Source organism: Dipodomys ordii, unplaced genomic scaffold (genome assembly GCF_000151885.1).
Source record: "Dipodomys ordii isolate 6190 unplaced genomic scaffold, Dord_2.0 Scaffold133, whole genome shotgun sequence".
NCBI lineage: Eukaryota > Metazoa > Chordata > Mammalia > Rodentia > Heteromyidae > Dipodomys > Dipodomys ordii.
In genome coordinates, this window is record NW_012267349.1 from 4,862,822 (window position 1) to 4,881,301 (window position 18,480).

General features: G+C 34.1%; 1 protein-coding gene across 1 annotated transcript in view; it reads left to right on the plus strand.

The window, feature by feature from the left end:
• The first annotated feature begins 208 nt into the window (after positions 1–208).
• Positions 209–18,480, plus strand: part of Thsd7b (thrombospondin, type I, domain containing 7B) — a 793,597-nt gene continuing 775,325 nt past the window's right edge. The window contains exon 1 of the mRNA XM_013030805.1: positions 209–347. Within this exon, the coding sequence (XP_012886259.1) occupies positions 209–347 (139 nt within the window). The remainder of the gene's footprint in view (positions 348–18,480) is intronic.

Sequence of the window (18,480 nt, forward strand, 5' to 3'; positions counted from 1 at the left end):
GCTAGTTAGCTATAGATTTCGAATGTTGATTATATATATATATATATATATATATATACTAATTTTGTGGCAATGGAACATTATCAATACTGTTCAAATGAGGTTTGCTGCACAGTAAATTTTTATTATTTCAGAAGAGAAGCAATTTACCTACTCTTTTTTTTTTCTTTTAGGAATAGACAAGTCCAGTGTTTGAAAAATCTGAAGAATGTTTCCAAAGTGTAATTTGGCTGTTGGTTGCTGGGTATGGAGGACCACGAGGAAGCTGTTTCTGTTGCTTTCAGTCTTGCTGTTGCATGTGGCTCATCTGGAAGGCAAGAAGGATAATCAGTTCATCTGGAAAGCAGGTAGGAATGTCCTAGCGATTCCATAGCCACATTGTCATTAGTGAGAATAACATTCTTCTCATCTTCGTTCTTATTTATTGTGTAGTAGGAAATACCCAGAGAAGAAAAATAGACTCTTTTTCTTTATTATACAGTTTAAATTGGATTTTTATTTTTGTCTAATTGTCATCTCCAACCATGATGCTTATTATCCTTTGGAATTTTCATGTTGCTGTTAATTAAAGTTATGATTTCCATGGCTACCCTAACTTCTTTGTCAAATATTTCAGCACATTTGTAGCAAAAATAACATCTGCATTTAACTGACATTTTCCCCTAAAAACAGTTTGGTACATACCTTTGTTTCAGGGTTTAATCTACTTAGCTATCATTAAATACTTCCAAGCATAGATCTGGGTTTGAGAGCATGAAAAGATATTCCAGGAAATTTACTTATTAGTTGGGACTATAAAGTCACCTTTACATATTAGTAATACATGAAAAGTCTTATGTAATACTCTTTATATATACATATATATATGAATAATTTGAGTCCAGGTTTTGAGGCTTATCCCTAACATATGCTCTTTTTAAAATTTTTCCTTAATTTGGCAATGGAGTGATTTGTGAAATTTAATTTCAAAGTCTTAATAATTTATTAGTTTTAATTGTGAACTCCAAACATCTTGCTCTTTGTACAACTAATGTTTTCTTTTGTTCTGGATTTTAATTTTCTTAAAGTTTCACATTCAGCCATTTAAAATTTGTGTCACTGTTTCAAGAGTCCATTCTTGCATATATAGATAACTTATACACTTAATATGTTGGATAGGAAATGTGATGTTGTATAAGATCTATAGTCCTCAGAGACTTTTCATTTTGGTCTCATCATCTGTAAATTAAATAGACTGTGAACATATTGTCACCATAGAAATATGTATAAGAGTGATATTTGTAATATTTAAATTACTTTGCAAAAATGAAAATGAATTATGCTTTAAAGAATATTAAGAATGAAAAACCCAGCACCACTAGAGATATAGACTGGAGGAAATTTAATTGCATTAAAGCCTCTATAAATTAATTTAATTGTGGGTTCCAATACCACATTAGTGATTTGTATTTTTTCTCTTATAGTCGTTTTACAGTGCTTTGGAATAGTTCTAAAAGTCAATAGTGCATTTCTGCAAATGGCACTTTGTTTTAATCACAAAAGACAAACATTTTACCAAATCAAAATAAGCATATTTATCTGGCTATGCTCCTGTCTACATTTCTCCAAGAAATGCAATTAAAATAGAAAGTAACAAATTAAAAAAAATGAATGAACAAATGAGCTTATTTTGAAGCACATATATAGATGTGTGTCTTTCTAAAAGTAGGTAATTGGACCACAGTTGCACAAAATCAGCTGTTGACTAGTTTCATAACTATCAAGTTGATTTTCAGAAATAGAAATCATTCCCAATTAAACACTCTGCATTGTTCAAAGTAAATATGTAAGTTATTGTTCTCATTTTCATGTCTGTTCATTCCTTCTTTACCTTGTCATTTAAAAAGGTAATATTACCTATCTTTTTCATTTGGTTTTACTTCTACACCAAAATATTTGTAAGTAAGAATCCATTTAAAAAGTACAAAAACTTTACAGAGTATAAAATTAAAAGCCAGATTTCAAAATATACATTCAATTCTCCAACTTCTTTTATCTTCGACATATGTATATATGTGTGTATGTGCGCAAATAACATAAAGCTTATGTGTAAGTATCTCTATCATTATTATGTGTGTTTCTGCCAGAAAATCAAGTGCCAAGGTAAAAGCTATTGATATAAACTGTACAAGAATGAGCAAGGTTTAAAGACATGCATAGAAATTATATAGTAACCCACGTGCCAAGATACTTCAATAGGGTGTCTTTACTTTTAGGTCTTAAGGAGTAAAGAGAAAGAAAAATTCTTGAAATTTGGGAGGAAAACTTTATGGAGTGGATAACTGATAGACACTCTGGCCTTTAGAAGGATTGGGTCAATTTTGGATCACCATCTTCAAAAGTGACATGACATCTCAAAATCTGTTATTTATTTACAAATGAGTTTATCATATTTTAGTTTGATTTAAAGTATTTGGAGTTGAAATTAACTACATTTTAAGTATGTTTTCAAACCTAAGAACACAGGCCCATTGTAATTTTGATTTTTAAACAGATTTCCATGGAGAGTCAGATAAAGGTACTGTGATTTAGAAACCTACAAAACATTCTATGGGTTTACATTAGGTATGAACCACTTAAACTTTTTGTTAGTCTGCATTATTTTTCCACTGAATCAGAAGGTTAGATGATAGTTAACTTCATCCAAATTAGTGGCATTTCTGTGTGAATCTGGTCTTTGAAAACACAATGAGAAATAATAAGTGAGTGATAGATTGCTAAAGATTTTGTACTAAGGAGAATCTGGTGAATTGTGTGCTGTGGGGCTCTTGGTCTGAAAGGCTGATGAATCCCTGTCATCATTGTGATAAGATTCTGTGATCTATATTTAGCATTTGAAAATCTATGCTAAGATTATGATAACAACAGTATCAGGTAAGAAGAAGTTGCTGGTTGTTTTAAGTATTCATATATAACTATTCTTGTGTACCTGTCTTGCAGGGATTAGTAGATTATAATCTCTGAGACTATCATAACTATTATCCTCTCAAAAATATCTCAGATTGCTTCTAACACTAGCTCTTGTTGAATCTCTACAACATTCTAGGCATGGTTTCAAGTACATGAAATAATCAATGGAAGGTATGCTAGAAGGTAAAGTGTTTTTTAAAAAAGGGATATGTTGTGGTAAGGAGAAATAAAAAGTCTGAGTAGATTGTCTATGGGGTACATCACTGAAGAGATGAATTTGAATAAGGACCTTAAGAATTGTAAACTAGCTATAAGAATACTGAGATAAAGGATATTCCAGGCAGACAGTACACAAGGACCAAGATCAGAACAGAGAAGCCGAGAAACTTGAGAAGAGTGATAATAAATCCGAATAGAGAGGAAATGGGCCAGGTCAGCCAGCTTCCACAAAAATATTGGAGGGTTTTGACAGAGCAGTGATGTGATCTTTCTCAATAGTATTTGAATAAGATTATCATGATTTGCCAGTTGAAAAGACAAAGACAGGAAGACTATGTAGACACAAAGAAGGATGATACTACCTGGAGCCAAGGACATGACAATAAATGTGGCAAAAAAGTGTTAAAATGTGGGTGCATTGTAGCCATAGTTTTCAAGCAGAAATGCTGTGGCCCACCCAGGTCTGGAGACATTTCTGATTGTACAAGGGTTACTACTGGCATCTGGAGATGCTTCTTAAAGTGAAAAGGCCAGTTCCTCCACTAACAAAGAATTTTTATGTCCCAAACTGTCAATCGTATCCAGGCTGTGAAATGCTTATTTAAGGTAAAAATGGTGAGAATGGTTGATAAAGGACAGAGAAAAGGGAAAAGACATGAGGTGATGCCAACTTGGTTCTCAGAAACTGAAAAGTGAAGGAAGTCATTGATTATGTTTTTTTAATGATGGATCTGATACTGCATACGGTGTTATGAACTCAGGACTGGACATGCACACATTTTAAGACTATAAAAAATTCATGTGGTACTGTTGACTAGAAAGTTGGACATGTAGGATTTGAATGCAGGAAAGGTTTGTGTTGGAGATGCTCCTTTGAGAACTACTGGCAGAGGTAGAATTTAAATGTGGCCATAGAAATGAAGATGTGAACTTGAAATTGAAATTTACAATCCAGAATATGCAGAGAATAACATTCTAATTACTTCCTTTAGGGAGCCAAATGACATTCAAAAAGTTCCTGTGGAAAAATGCACATAACATAAACTTTACCATTTTAGCAGTTTGGAGGTGTAAAATTCAGTGATATTTCATATGCTTACAGTGTGGTAGAGCCATTACTGCTATCTAGTTTCAGAACATTTTCATTAGCCAAAGTCACATTTCACAAGTGAGTTTATAAAAAGACTAGAAAACAAATTTTGCTTTGGATAAGAACTTCTGAAAGAAAAAAAATGGTTCCATAGTTGTTTCTTGTGACAGTTTCTTTTACTAAGCTTAAGTCATTCTAAGAGATTACTCCCATTAAATAGAAAGAAATAAAGCTTTTTACACAGTCAGAACCATGCTCAAATCCTGAATGTCTAAATGGAAGAAAGGTGTTTTACCTCTCTGAAGCTTATTTATCCTTCTGTAATTGATAGTAATAACTAACATTTCACAGGACTGGTCTGAGAATTAAGAGGATATATTAAAATACCTAAAGTACAGTGGCCACTCAATAAATGTTAGCTACTATTTTATAATTGTTATATAATGATTTTATATTTGTAATATTTACTTATGTTTTGATATAATACAATTTTACACTCTTCCTTCTTAGATACATAAACCAGAAATGGTTACTTGTCAGCTATATACATTTCATTATCAATTATTTATGTTATTTCACTAATATTTTAGATCTAAAACTTTTTATATGTAGATTCATGGAGAGTTTTTATTATGGTAACTCTAATCAGTAACTAAGAATGGTGAGAATAATGGCCTATGTTTTTAGAATCAAGTAGGTAAAATAGAATTTTACTTTTGGAGAAAAGGGGTTGTGAAAATGACATTATGTAAAGAAAAAGTATCTTATGTATATTCATAATTATAGCTTAAATAATGACATTATAGCTTAATAATATTTTCAGTATAGGAATTACTTTTAAAAATTAGATTATATTACAAACACAAATAGTAAACCAGAAATGTTGGGTAAAACAAAAATTTCTAACAAGAAAGCAACCTTTAAAATATTCTTTCTGCATGAAGACAAATACTTGGCTACTAAATAATACTCCTAGCCACAGATGAAAAATACCACACCAACTCTGCTACTATACCATCCTGTCTGAAAATTGAAATTACTTCCAAGACCATAGGTGTTTAAAATTCCCAACTAGTAACTTGGTTTCATGTGCATGAATCTCAACCAGAAATACAAGGATTATTTTTTAAAATGGCAATATTGCTCCTATAAAGACAGAAGCACCACAAGAATGTACCCCAATGAAAGAGAAGTGGATGAAATCCAGACAGAGAAATTCAGAAAAGTGATTGTAAGGATGATCAGTGAAATTAAAGAGCATACATATAAATCTATAAATGAATTTAAACAATGCAAATAAACAGCCAAACAAGGTCAAGGAATTCATATAAGCAGCTAAATAAAATAAGGAACACAATGTACAATATGAAAAATGAATTTAATAAAAATATAGAAACATTGAAAAAATCAAGTTGAGATTCTGAAAATAAAAGGTCAATAAGTCAAGTGAAAACACAGTTGAAAGCCTAATAAATAGTGGAAGACAGAATTTCAGGGCTTGAAAAGCAAGTTGATCAATAAGGACATTCAGAATGAGATAAAAAACATGAATGGAATATGCAATAATTTTGGGATAGCTTTGAGATTAAAAAAATATCAGCCCTATGAATCACTGACATAGAAAAACAAGGGATCCAAACTAAAGGTATAGACAGCCCATTCAAGTTGGGCTCACACTGGCTTAAACCAATAATGCCAGTACTTAGGAGGCAGAGATTAGAAATTGACAGCAAAAGAAACTACAGAAAATATTCAAACACCTGGAGCTTGAAAACTAGTTTTGAGTGATCAGTGGGTAGTTCATGAAAGAAGGTAGAATAAATTTTTTTCTTAAAATCAGGCAAAAATGGGCTTGGAAGGTGGTTCAGTGGTAGAGTGCTTGCCTTGCATGCCAGAGGCCCTGGGTTCGATTCCTCAGCACCACATACGCAAAAAGAAAAAAGCCGGAAGTGGCACTGTGGCTCAAGTGGTAGAGTGATAGCCTTGAGCTGAAGAGCTGAGGGACAGCACCCAGGCCCAGAGTTCAGGCCCCATGACCAGACCCCCACCAAAAATAAGGCAAAAATGAAAACACAACTTATTAGAATGTTTGAGAGACAGCAAAGACCTTTCTAAAAGGGAAGCTTCCATGGTTTCCCTCATTTGCAATAATTAGTATACATCTAGGATAATTGTATCAGATGAGCAGAAAAGTTCAAAAGCTACATACATACGACCATATAAGAAGATACTAAGCGAAATTTACCCCGTGATGTGAATACAAGAGGTCTTTCTTTGTTGTTGTTATTTTTAATGTGCTAGGTGATACATTTTTTTTTTGTTTCCTTTGTATGTTGTCCCCTCTATGGTATATAACCTGTTGTAACTGTACTTGATTTTGGTACCCGGCATTGTGTATATACATTTTTCTAATTTAGGGAGGGAAAGGGGAATAACAAAACACTGAAACAAGGATATAGGATGACCCATTGCAACAATGATACCCACAAGACAGTATATTGGAAATGAACTTCACAACTTTGAGGAAGAAGTAAGAGAGGTGGGAGAGGGAAGGGATAATGGGAGAACAACAAGGGAGAGGGGTAACAATGCTCAATAAGAAATGTACTCATTGCCTTACTCATGTAACTGCCCCTCTGTAGAGCATTTCTACAAGAAAATAAAAATTTTTATAAAGGAAAGCTTATAACCATTAAAAAAATTAGATCTCAGATAACAACTTAATATAGAACCTTGGTATCTTAGAAAAAACTTAGAAAAACTATCTGTTTTCTATAATGATGTTTGTTTTTCTGTTGAGACATATACCATGTATTTGTATTCATATGATATGTTTATTTTATAAATAAACAAAAGACTGCTGCATTTATTTTTCCTCTTGCTTTGTTTTCTTTGAATCTTCTACCTTCTCACCACCAGTACTCTATTTAAGAGGCCATACTTGCAAACACTGAAGCACATATCCCAAGACTTGCATTGTTTTCTTTGGGTCATTTTTTCCTTCCTTCCTTCCTTCCTTCCTTCCTTCCTTCCTTCCTTCTTTCCTTTCTTTTTATGCACTTACATAAATATAATTAGCATATTTAAACATGCAGACTTAGATATGCTTTAACAATATAGATTACCTCAAAACCATTAAAATTTTAACATGTAACTTTAATTTGATAGAAAATGATTCTCATATTAAGAGATATATTTTTCAGAAACATGAAAATCTGGCTTTAAACCTATCACAGAATACAACCATTATTAAAAATTCAGCTCACATTTTCCCTCAACTTTTCTTCCCAACTTCTAATACTTTGGTGTAATAGCCCTACTGATATACAATCTACTAATTTAAAATGTAGACGTAGAGCCCTGAACACATGTTCTGAGTGAAAGTCAGTTTCCAGAAGACCTTTATATAGTTAGAGGAGTCTTATGAACTCACCAGAATAAGCAAATCTACAGAGACAAAATCTTAATTAGCTGTGGATAAAGGTGGATGAGAGTTGACGGTGGAATGTTATTTGGTTCAGGATCTTTTTCAAGGGAGATAAAAATGTTCTAAATTTAAATTGTGATGGGATGTCTTTCTCTAGCGTTCCCATACAATGTAGAGTGAAATACAGTTGTCATCAGAGGAATATCTTTTCAGTGATCCCTTGTTCTGTGTCTTATTCTTCTCTTCTCTTTTTTGTCTTATTCTCTACAAATATTATATTCACCTTTTAGTTCTGCTCAAATGGGGGTACATTGGAATTAATATTTCGAATCATTTCTTGTTGTAAAGGATTTTTACGTATGTCAGGCACTTGATTTATAGCTTGGCTTGTGAAGTTCAAGATTAAAAACATTTTTCCTTCCAAATATTTAATATCTTTTCTAGTGTTTTTTACCCTCTGGTGTCATTACTGAAAAGTTTGATGTTATACTGATCTCAACTCTTTGTCCACTGCTACCTGTTTCATTCTTTCTGGAAATTTCTTATGTATAGATTACTAAAATGTCCTGATTATATGTTTTGAGGAAGGTCTTATTTTCTTCATGTTCAGGTTTTATTTGGATATTTCAATTGATATATCCATTTCCTACACTTCTGAGATATATTTCCGTATGGTTTCTCTCTGTTATTTTTTGTTTCTTTTGAAACCTCCTACACAGGTGTTGGGTCTCTGTAACCAGTTTACAGATATTTCCTTGTCCTTATGTTTGTCTTTTTCATTTCTTTTCTTTTCTTTTTTCTTTTTTTTAAAGATTTTATTTATTCATTTATTTAGTTAGTTAGTTATATAGTGAAAATACCATACAGAGGGGCAGAGGGGTTACAATTACATGGGCAAGGTAATGAGTACATTTCTTATCAAGCATTCTTGCCTCCTCCTCTGTTTCCCCTTCCCATCCCTTCCCATCTCCACTGCCCCCCCAACCAAAGTTGTAAAGTTCATTTTTCGACATAATGTTTTGTACTTCTCATTGTTGTGATGGGTCCACCTGTATCCCTATTTAAACAATTTGTTTTTTCCCTTCCCCTCCACAAATTATACCAACATCAAATACAGTGAAAACAAAAGTTATACCGTGGGGGAGGACAAAGAAATATTTTATAAATATGTTGGAAACAATAGCAAGAAAGAAAAAAAAACATTTGAGTTCTTATCTTGGGGTTCATTGCACCTAACATCAACTTATCTGACCGTTTCTGCTTGTCTCAGACATATACTAGTTATTGCAAATAAGGGAAACCATGAGACCTATGTTTCTTTGGGCCTGGCTTACTTCACTTCATATAATTTTTTCCAAGTCTTTCCATTTCCTAACAAATGGGGCAATGCCATTCTTTCTGATGGAGGCATAGAATTCCATGTGTATATATACCATATTTTCTTGATCCCCTCATCTACTGAGGGGTATCTGGGTTGGTTCCATATCTTAGCTATGGTAAATAATGCTGCAATAAACATAGTTGTGCTGGTAGCTTTAGTGTGGTCTTGTTTGTAAACATTTGGGTAAATGCCCAAAAGTGGGACTGCTGGGTCATAGGGGAGCTCTATGTGGAGTCTTTTGAGGAACCTCCATACTGCTTTCCAAAGTGGTTGAACAAGTTTACACTCCCACCAACAATGCAGTAAGGTTCCCTTCTGTCCACATCCCCTCCAGCATCTGGGACAAAGGCACCAGATCCGATAGGCGAGCAGATTCTATTGAGTTGTCTTTTTCTTATAGTTACTAAAATTTCATTTTTAACAATTCTCTTGTATATATATATATATATATATACACATATATGTGTGTGTTTATTTTGGTGACATATTTTTAGTTTATGTTACCAGGCACTGATGTTTTATGGCTATAACCCTTGCTACTTAGGAGGCTGGAATCTGAGTATCCTGGTTTGAAGCTACCCTGTAAGCAGGAATCAGTTAACTATCAAAAAAACAAAAGTGAAGCTATGGCACAAGTGACAGAACAAGCTTTGAGCAGAAAGATCAGGGAAAGTACCCAGGCCCTGAGTCCAAGCCCCAGTACTGGCATATGTGTGTGTGTGTGTGTGTGTGTGTGTGTGTGTGTATATGCACACACAGATATTTTACTTATTCTGAGAACTGGTTAAAACTGCAGCCTATTTTTCAGATGTAGTGCCTTTAAGTCCAGATGATTTTGATGCTAATAGCCTTTTCCTTCTGTTCTCTCCACCATTTGTATTTTCTTTAAATCACTGTTTGAATTTCACTCATTTTCTTTGAGGGTGGCTTCTGAGAAAGGAAGCTTTCTTCTGATATCCATTGATTATTGGCTATCTCTTAAGTGTCTCAGTAAATGAAGCACTGGTAACTAATCATTTTGTGCCTATGACTCAATTGTTGGACTTCGCTCTCAGTATGTCTTCAGTGATAAGCTTTTTTTTTCTTTTCTTTTTTATTCTGTATATGGGTTACATAAATTCTATGCCCACCAATATCTAAAGGTCTTTTATCTGAGCTATTATTAGGTGAAGACTAAGGACCTAAGAACTAATATTATCCCAAACACAATGATTTCAAAACACCACCACATATTTCTCTTATGTGAAAATTGCATGATTTGTAGTTTTATTTTATTAATTAATTGTCAGTTGTGGGGCTTGACCTCTGGGCCTTTGTGCTGTCCCTCAGCTCTTCAGCTTAAGGGAAGTACTCTAGCACTTGAGCCACAGTGCCACTTCCGTTTTTCTGAGTGGTTTATTGGAGATAAGAGTCTCACAGACTTTCCTGCCTGGGCTGGCTTTGAACTGTGATCCTCAGATATTAGCTTCCTGAGTAGCTAGGATTACAGGCATGAGCCACTGGTGCCAGGCTCAGGTTTGTAGTTTTTGCTGACCTGCAGCTCTCCCCATGTTTATTCAGTCAGACATATTTCTTCTATGTTGTGAAAAGGCATTATTCTTCTTTGTCCACCTAAGCTGTGTAAAAGACATTTTCATGTTATAGTTGATGAAAAAGGCACAGAGTTGAAATTTAAGGCAAAAGATTTCAAATAAGAGACATGGAAGTTGCAAACATGTAATTTTCTATTGCAGTTTAACAGCTATGAGCTAGTGGCTTAAAACCATAATAACCATTATTATTGTCCATACAATGAGGCTCAGCTAGGTGTTTGCATTCAGTGATGGAGATTGACATTATCCACATGCTTGGCACTTGGATAATGGGGAATCAAATTGGAAGAATGGGAACAGCTGGGGTTCTTCAAATATCTCTTTTCCTGTGGCCTCTCTATATGTTCTCATCATGAGGAAGCCTCTGAGAAGTCATGATTCTTGCATGATAGGTGCAGAATTCCAGAACAAGCCTTTACAGAGAAAAAGGCAAAAGTTTCATGGCTTGTTCTAACTAACCTAGCATCACACATGGTCACTTTGGCTAAATTTTATTAGCTATAAAGAAGTCTTCAACAAGGAAGCCAGATTCTATCTCTTGATAGAAGTGACTAAGAATTTATAGACAGGTTTTAAAACCACCATGGTTCATAACTTAACATTCCATTGGTGAGAAGAGTGACCTGATCCTCTCTAGCCTGAGGGAGGATGGAAGATATAACCTGTATTTGAGCAGATAAGCAAGAAAAGACAATCAGCTTAGTAACAGTGAGCAGTTTTCATTACACTGTTCTTTAATGTTTCTTGAAATTAATTCTTCTTAGACTGGAAACTAATATTTCTTGAAATTAATTCTTCTTAGATTGGAAAGAAAGGAAGAGGATGAGGTCTGGGCAGAGTTAGTTTGACATTCAGTCATCAATATTGTACCTCATTCATCTTTTGAATTGACACATACATACACATATTCATTACATTCCACTTTAATAGTGTCAAACATGTTCTCCTGAAGAGATGAATTTACCACCTATTTTCCTACAGTTTTGAAAAAGGACAGGGAAAAGGACTTAGCTGACTAGTTAATTCCACTAATGAACATTTAATTGTTCTTCATTTCAAGTCACTAGTCTTGCTCCTTATTTCTATTTGCCAGGCCTTTCTAGAGTTCTTCAAGCATGGACTGACATTTTATTGTTAGCATATTCTTTTATAAGCACTTATTCTTCAGCTTCCTTTTCCTTGCCTGGAGGTTTGGAGTTCCTTTCTATCCAGAAATTTTTTTACTCCTTTCTCTATATTTCTGTTTGAGAGTTAAATCATTCAATACCTTTACTGTGATTTTTAGTGAAGTAATGGGAGAGTATGAAAATATATGCATATATTACATTTCTCACATTAATGGAAAATATTCTCATTTACGTGGATTTTCATTCACTTCTACTATAGGCTGTTTATGAAATGGAAAGCATGTAACACTGTGCTAGTCTTAGGATAATTGACTCAGTTGTTTCCTTTGTACATGTGCTACAAAAAAATCTAAAATTAAGTGGTCACCAAACTGAAGCTTAAAACTTTGGAAGAATGAAATAATTCAAATAATTGAGATAGTTGAGAAGCACATTGAAGTATTAGATTGGCTACTGATATGGGAAAGTGTTTTGCCTGGTACTCAGATCAGCAGTGGAGCACATTCCTTTATGACACCCGGAAATACATGCCTTCAACCTTGAGAGTTTTGATCAAAGAGTTTTGATACCTACACTTGAACTATCATTAAAAAATACAGGATTTCATGCAAAGAAAGAGTCAAATCTCAAAACAAGTCACACTTATCAGAGTGAGACAGAAACATGATTGAAAGACTACATGTCAGTATTATGAACTCCTGAAACAGCCTATTTAAAAGCTTACTTTGCTTTTTCTTCCTGGTCATTACCTTAGGTGTTGTAAAACAGCAATGAGCTTGATTGTAGCCTAAAAGTGAACCCATATTAGTGAATCTTAGTGAATCCATGACTATGTCAAAGGTTATCATATGACTCTGAGTTTACAAAGTATTCCAAATAACTATCAAAATTTATATTTTGATATATAGATATACATTTGTATCAAATTTACATATTGATATTTCAACAGAGTTTCTGAAACTTGATAGCCACAAAGGACATCAGTGCCTTAGGTGATTCCTGAGACTCATAATTAGAGGTTAAAAAGTGTAGGGTTAGAATCAGTCATATTTGCTATTTTCTTTCATGTGCACACTCTTAAAGTTTACTTTTTTAGCAGATGTATGAGCATAGCATAACCAGCTTATCTTTTTCTTTCTTTTTCTCTTTGAGTTACTATAGGAACCAACCTGCAGATTAAGTGAGGAATCTGCAATATTTTTCTTTCATTTATCAATCCCCACCCCAAGTGTCAAACAGAAAGCCATTGATGAACAATTTTATTATTGAAGGCTGAATTCTATTCATGAACGCTATCTACTTACAAAAGTAGCACATAAATAGTAAGCATACCATGAATTTTTGGACATGTATTTTTCCTGAGGGTTAATAATTTTTTTAATTGAATGCAGCTGTTGAAAGTTTTCTCTTTCTTGTTGTATGCACTCTGTTTGAAAGGATGGTACATTTTCTTGCATTTTTAGAAAACTTTTGAGGCTTACTTAGCTGTACATGTGCAAAATTTTATGTAATTTTCAAATGCGGATGTTTGTCACAAGGGAGTTTCCATGTGACACTAAGCAGGGTGCTAGAATGTTTCAGAGCATACTGAAATCCATCTGGGCTGGGGTAAGTTCCTTAACTGCCAACTTCTACCTGCTCATCAGAAAAATTGAATACATAAAAACTGTGTGAAATCTAGCTTGCATTTTATACTATGTATATGCATTCCAACTAAGTTTTTTGTACTTAAAGTAAATATCACATGCTCAGACTCATAATGAGCACTTACATAATGCTTCTTTTTAAAATTTATTACTGGTAACTAAATGTTTCTTGAACAGACATATTCTCTGCTCTCCATCTTCTAACATGTAGAAAATAGTATGGGTTGGATAAATAGGCATGCACAATAAAAAAGATGTTTTTCTTCATGTGGAAGTCATTGTTCTGAAATAGGTATTTTAAGCTTTTAATTTTTTGCATTTTATAGTGACATCCTTCATATTTCTTAGGTATTTCAAATATTAGAACTCAAAAGTCTTCCTTTAATATTTCAGGTCATAAAACTCTTTTTACTTTAAACAAATGCTGGAGGATTCTATCCAGAGCAATTGCCATGTACAATATAGCCTCAGGGCTTTCTTTGAATGGGCAATGTGTGGCTTATGTGTGACCAAGCTTGGGTCTGAGTTTAGATTATTCAAAGATTGTCTCCATTCTCAAGACTTGAAGTGGAGAAAAGCAAGTATTTAAATGGTTCCTTTATATTTGGCAACATGTTCAAAAAAGTTAGAACAATGGTCTCCCTGATATGTGGATGTTAAATCTAAAATGCAAGATGATATTACAAAGTAAACAAGACTCAAGAAACAAAGTACATCTACCTAATTTGTCATATAATTTCTAAATGACTCCATGTTCTTGACCTCATATATATGTGTGTGTGTGTGTGTGTGTGTGTGTGTGTGTGTGTGTGTGAGTGTGTGCGTGTTTGTGTGCACACATCTGAGGGAAGTTAGGAGGGGGGCACAGAATCAGAAGGAAACGGGAAAAATACAACAGAGGAGTCCATCAACAGCACTGGACATTGATGAAAATAAACTAAACTACTCAAGGGCAGTGGGAGGGAGAGAATGAAAGGGGAAGAGAAAACAGCTAACACTAAACAATGCAGAAGAAATAGTTGTATTGTCAAAGCTTACAGAATTCACCTTGTGAGGGTTAAAACATGTATGTGACTTTAAGTATCACTATCCTACAATACTGTGAAGTTTGTGAAATTTATGCAAGCACTTAATCTCAATCAAAATAATTGAAAAGAAAGCTGCTGTACAGATGGGTTACAGTTACATGCATAAGGTTCTAAGTTCATTTCCTGTCCAGCATTGTTACCCCTCCTTTGTTTTTCTCTTCATATCCCTTCTTCCCCCCTCCTCCATTTCTTCCTCCATCCTCCAAAGTTGTAAAGCACTTTCACTTTTCCTTACATTATCTACATTGGTCTCATAGCAGGTGTAGGATGTACAAGACAGGCAAGAATCCCAATTTATTTTACAGTTGAAAAAATTGCATTTGAAGAATATGTTCTAGATGATGGGACTAAAATTAGCCCAGTGCCTTTGCACTAGTTGAGCTTTCAGTATGAAAGAGTGTTGTGATTTGTCTTCTTTGAACTTTTAGTTTTGGTCAGTCGTGGGGCTTGAATTCTGGGCTTGGGCGCTGTCCCTGCACTCTTCAGCTCAAGGCGGGTGTTCTACCACTTGAGCCACAGCCTCACTTCCGGTTTTCCAGTGGTTTATTGGAGATAAGAGTCTCATGGACTTTCCTGCCCTGGCTGGCTTTGAACTTCGATCCTCAGATCTCAGCCTCCCGAGTGGCTAGGATTACAGGCGTGAGCTACAGGCGCTCAGCTTCTTTGAACTTTTGACATAAAAAATTATATATGATGTTGTTACCCCTCCTCATAGAGAATCTATAAACACAAAGAAATACAACTTTTTTATTTCTTAATTTCATATTAACTGGTGACCATTGTTTTGCATTTGATGACACAGATAAATTTATATGCTATGAAGAAACTTCTCTTTCATATCATTATACTATTTATTGACTTGAAATGACAAATCTTACACATGAAAATATGTAAGTCAACTTTTTTAAAATTTGCAACCATTTCCAGTTTCATTTTTCTGCACGGCTATTTGTATTTAATTGGTATTCTCACTCCTAGTTGTAGGCAACCACTAAACAAGTACCATGTTGGTATTTTGTGACAGGCTGCTTTCACTTTTCATAATGTTTTAGAGGTTTATTCATGTTAGGACAAATATCAGTACTTTGTTTCTTTTCTTATTTTCTTATGGCTCAAAACTAGTTCTTTGGCCTGTTACAGCATTTCTTTTTAAATTCATGGACATTTGCATTCTATCTTCTTTTAAGATATGGGTAATGTAATTGTAGTGTGAAAACCAGATGTAGATATATGTTTGCACTTTTCTTGGGAGTGCTTAATTTCTTAAGTAATGCAGACTATTTACTATTGTCTAATACAGCTATATTATTTTGTGTTCCTACCAGCAATAGATGAGGTTCTGTTTTATCCTTGCTAACATTTATTACAGCCTTTTTTCTTTTCTTTTCATTTTATTGTGAAAAAACGGTATAGAGGGGTTACATTTACATAAGCAAGGTAATGAGTACATTTCTTATCAAGCATTGTAGCCTCCTCCTTTTTTTCCCTTTTCCATCCCTAACTATCCCCGCCCCAAGCAAAAGTTGTAAAGTTTGCTTTTGACATAACATCTTGTACATCCACCTGTATTCCTATTTAAACAATTTGTTTTTTCCCTTCCTCTCCACAAATTATAACAACATCAAATACAGTGAAAGCAGGGGTTATGCTGTGGGGGAGGTACATACAAAGCAACAAAGAAATATCTTATAAATATGTTAGAAACAATAGCAAGAAAGAAAAAGCATTTGAGTCCTTATCCTGGGGTTCATTTCGCCTAGCATCAACTGTTCTGACCGTTTCTGCTTGTCTCAGATATATACTAGTTATTACAAGTAAGGGAAACCATGAGACCTATGTTTCTTTGGGCCTGGCTTACTTCATATAATTTTTTTCCAAGTCTTTCCATTTCCTAACAAATGGGGCAATGTCATTCTTTCTGATGGAGGCATAGAATTCCATTGTGTATATATACCACATTTTCTTGATCCATTCATCTACTGAGGGGCATCTGGGTTGGTTCCATATCTTAGCTATGGTAAATAATGCTGCAATAAACATAGTTGTACTGGTAGCTTTAGTGTGGTCTTGTTTGTGATCATTCAGGTAAATTCCCAAAAGTGGGATTGCTGGGTAATAGGGGAGCTCTATGTGGAATCTTTTGAGGAACCTCCATACTATAGTATGGAGTGTTTGAACAAGTTTACACTTCCACCAACAATGCAGTAATGTTCCATTCTGTCCACATCCCCTCTAGCATCTGGTGTTATTAGAGTTCTTGATTCTAGCCATTCTAACTGGGCTGAGGTTGTATCTCAATGTTGTTTTGATTTGCATTTCTTTTATGGCTAAGGAGGTTGAGCATTTCTTCATGTGTCTATTGGCCATCCTTCTTTCTTCTTCAGAGAAGTTTCTCTTTAAGTCTTTCGCCCACTTGTTTATTGGGCAGTTGAAAAACATACAAACAATTTTTTAAAAAGAAAAAAATATGTTTTCTGATCTATGAATGCAAAACTTCTGTCCATGTTTCTAATTTTCCTAGCAACATTATGTCACTTCCAGTTTAGAAACATTGTGCTTTCTAAGTTAATTTTATTTATAAATATTTTATTGTTTTGAGTAGAATTATTTTCTTGATTTCATTTTGATGTTGTTCACTGTTAGTGCCAATATGTACAATAGATTTTGAAAACAAATGTAGACATTTCCTTTTGCTAGGACTGGCCATTAACTTTATTACTCGGTAATTAAGCAACTGTCTGATTTAAAATTAATGATATGTAGTGGCATAAAAGTATAATTCTAGTCACTTGGAAGGCTAACATTGGTAGGTCAGTATAACTCAGAAGTTTTTCTCAAAGGAATATTAAATAACATTAGAAATGTTGTATTCACTGCCTAAAAGTTGCTCAAGTATGTTAAAATTAACGTGGATAAAATAGTGGGCAACTGGCTTTAAATGATTATCCCTCTCCGTATGTCCTAGATTTTTGTTATGGGAAGTTGGTACCCTAAGAAACAAATCAATATAACACTAACCCTTTATAGTCCCAAAGAGGCAGGTTAAGGAAGACACTGTCAAATGAATAAATTATTAAGGGACAGCAGAACTTCACATTGTCTTTTAACTTGTATCACATGTATAGTACCTGGGTCAAATAGGGAAGAGAAACTAAATTATTTTTGTTTCTTAAACACTTTGTGTAAAGATCATTCATCTATGTCTAGTGTTCTAAAATTCTCATCCTTTGGGAGTTAGATGTCTAGTTTTGGTTTTAATATATATTTGTATTTTATAATTTTTATATATTAAGTAATTAGTATTTATCCCTCAACCATATGGTCCATGATAAATGTTTATTGCCTTCTTCGTACACATACAACACAATTAAGTTTGTGTGTGTGTGTGTGTGTGTGTATGTGTGTGTGTGTGTCCTGGTGCTTGAATTCAGGGCCTGCGAGCTGTTCCTAAGGATTTTTTTAATTTTATTTTTCATCAGTACTAGTGCTCTACCATTTGAGCCACAGCTCTCTTTCTGACTTTATTTTGTGATTAACTGGAAATAAGAATCTCATAGACTTTTCTGCTTGGACTGGCTTTGAACCACAATCCTCAGATCTCAGCTCCTGTGTTGCTAGGATTATAGGAATGAGCTGTTTATTGCCTTTGTAAACTTGATTTTAAAATCAGGCTTTCACGTGGTAACTTTTCTTCTGAGAAAATATGTTGAATTTTATAAGGTAAGTCAATTGGACAATGTATTTAACATAAGTGAGTTTTGTACTAAAGCTTGAAGTGAAACATGTTTATTTGTCCAAGAACTTTTAAGAAGTAGGTGCCTTTCAGTACATTTATTTTCACATGTTAAAAGTGCAGATCCTAATAAAAGACCCCGAATAGCAAAAACGCTCCTCAACGGAAAGAACACTGCTGGAGGACTATCAATACCAAATTTCAAACTCTACTATAAAGCCATAGTAA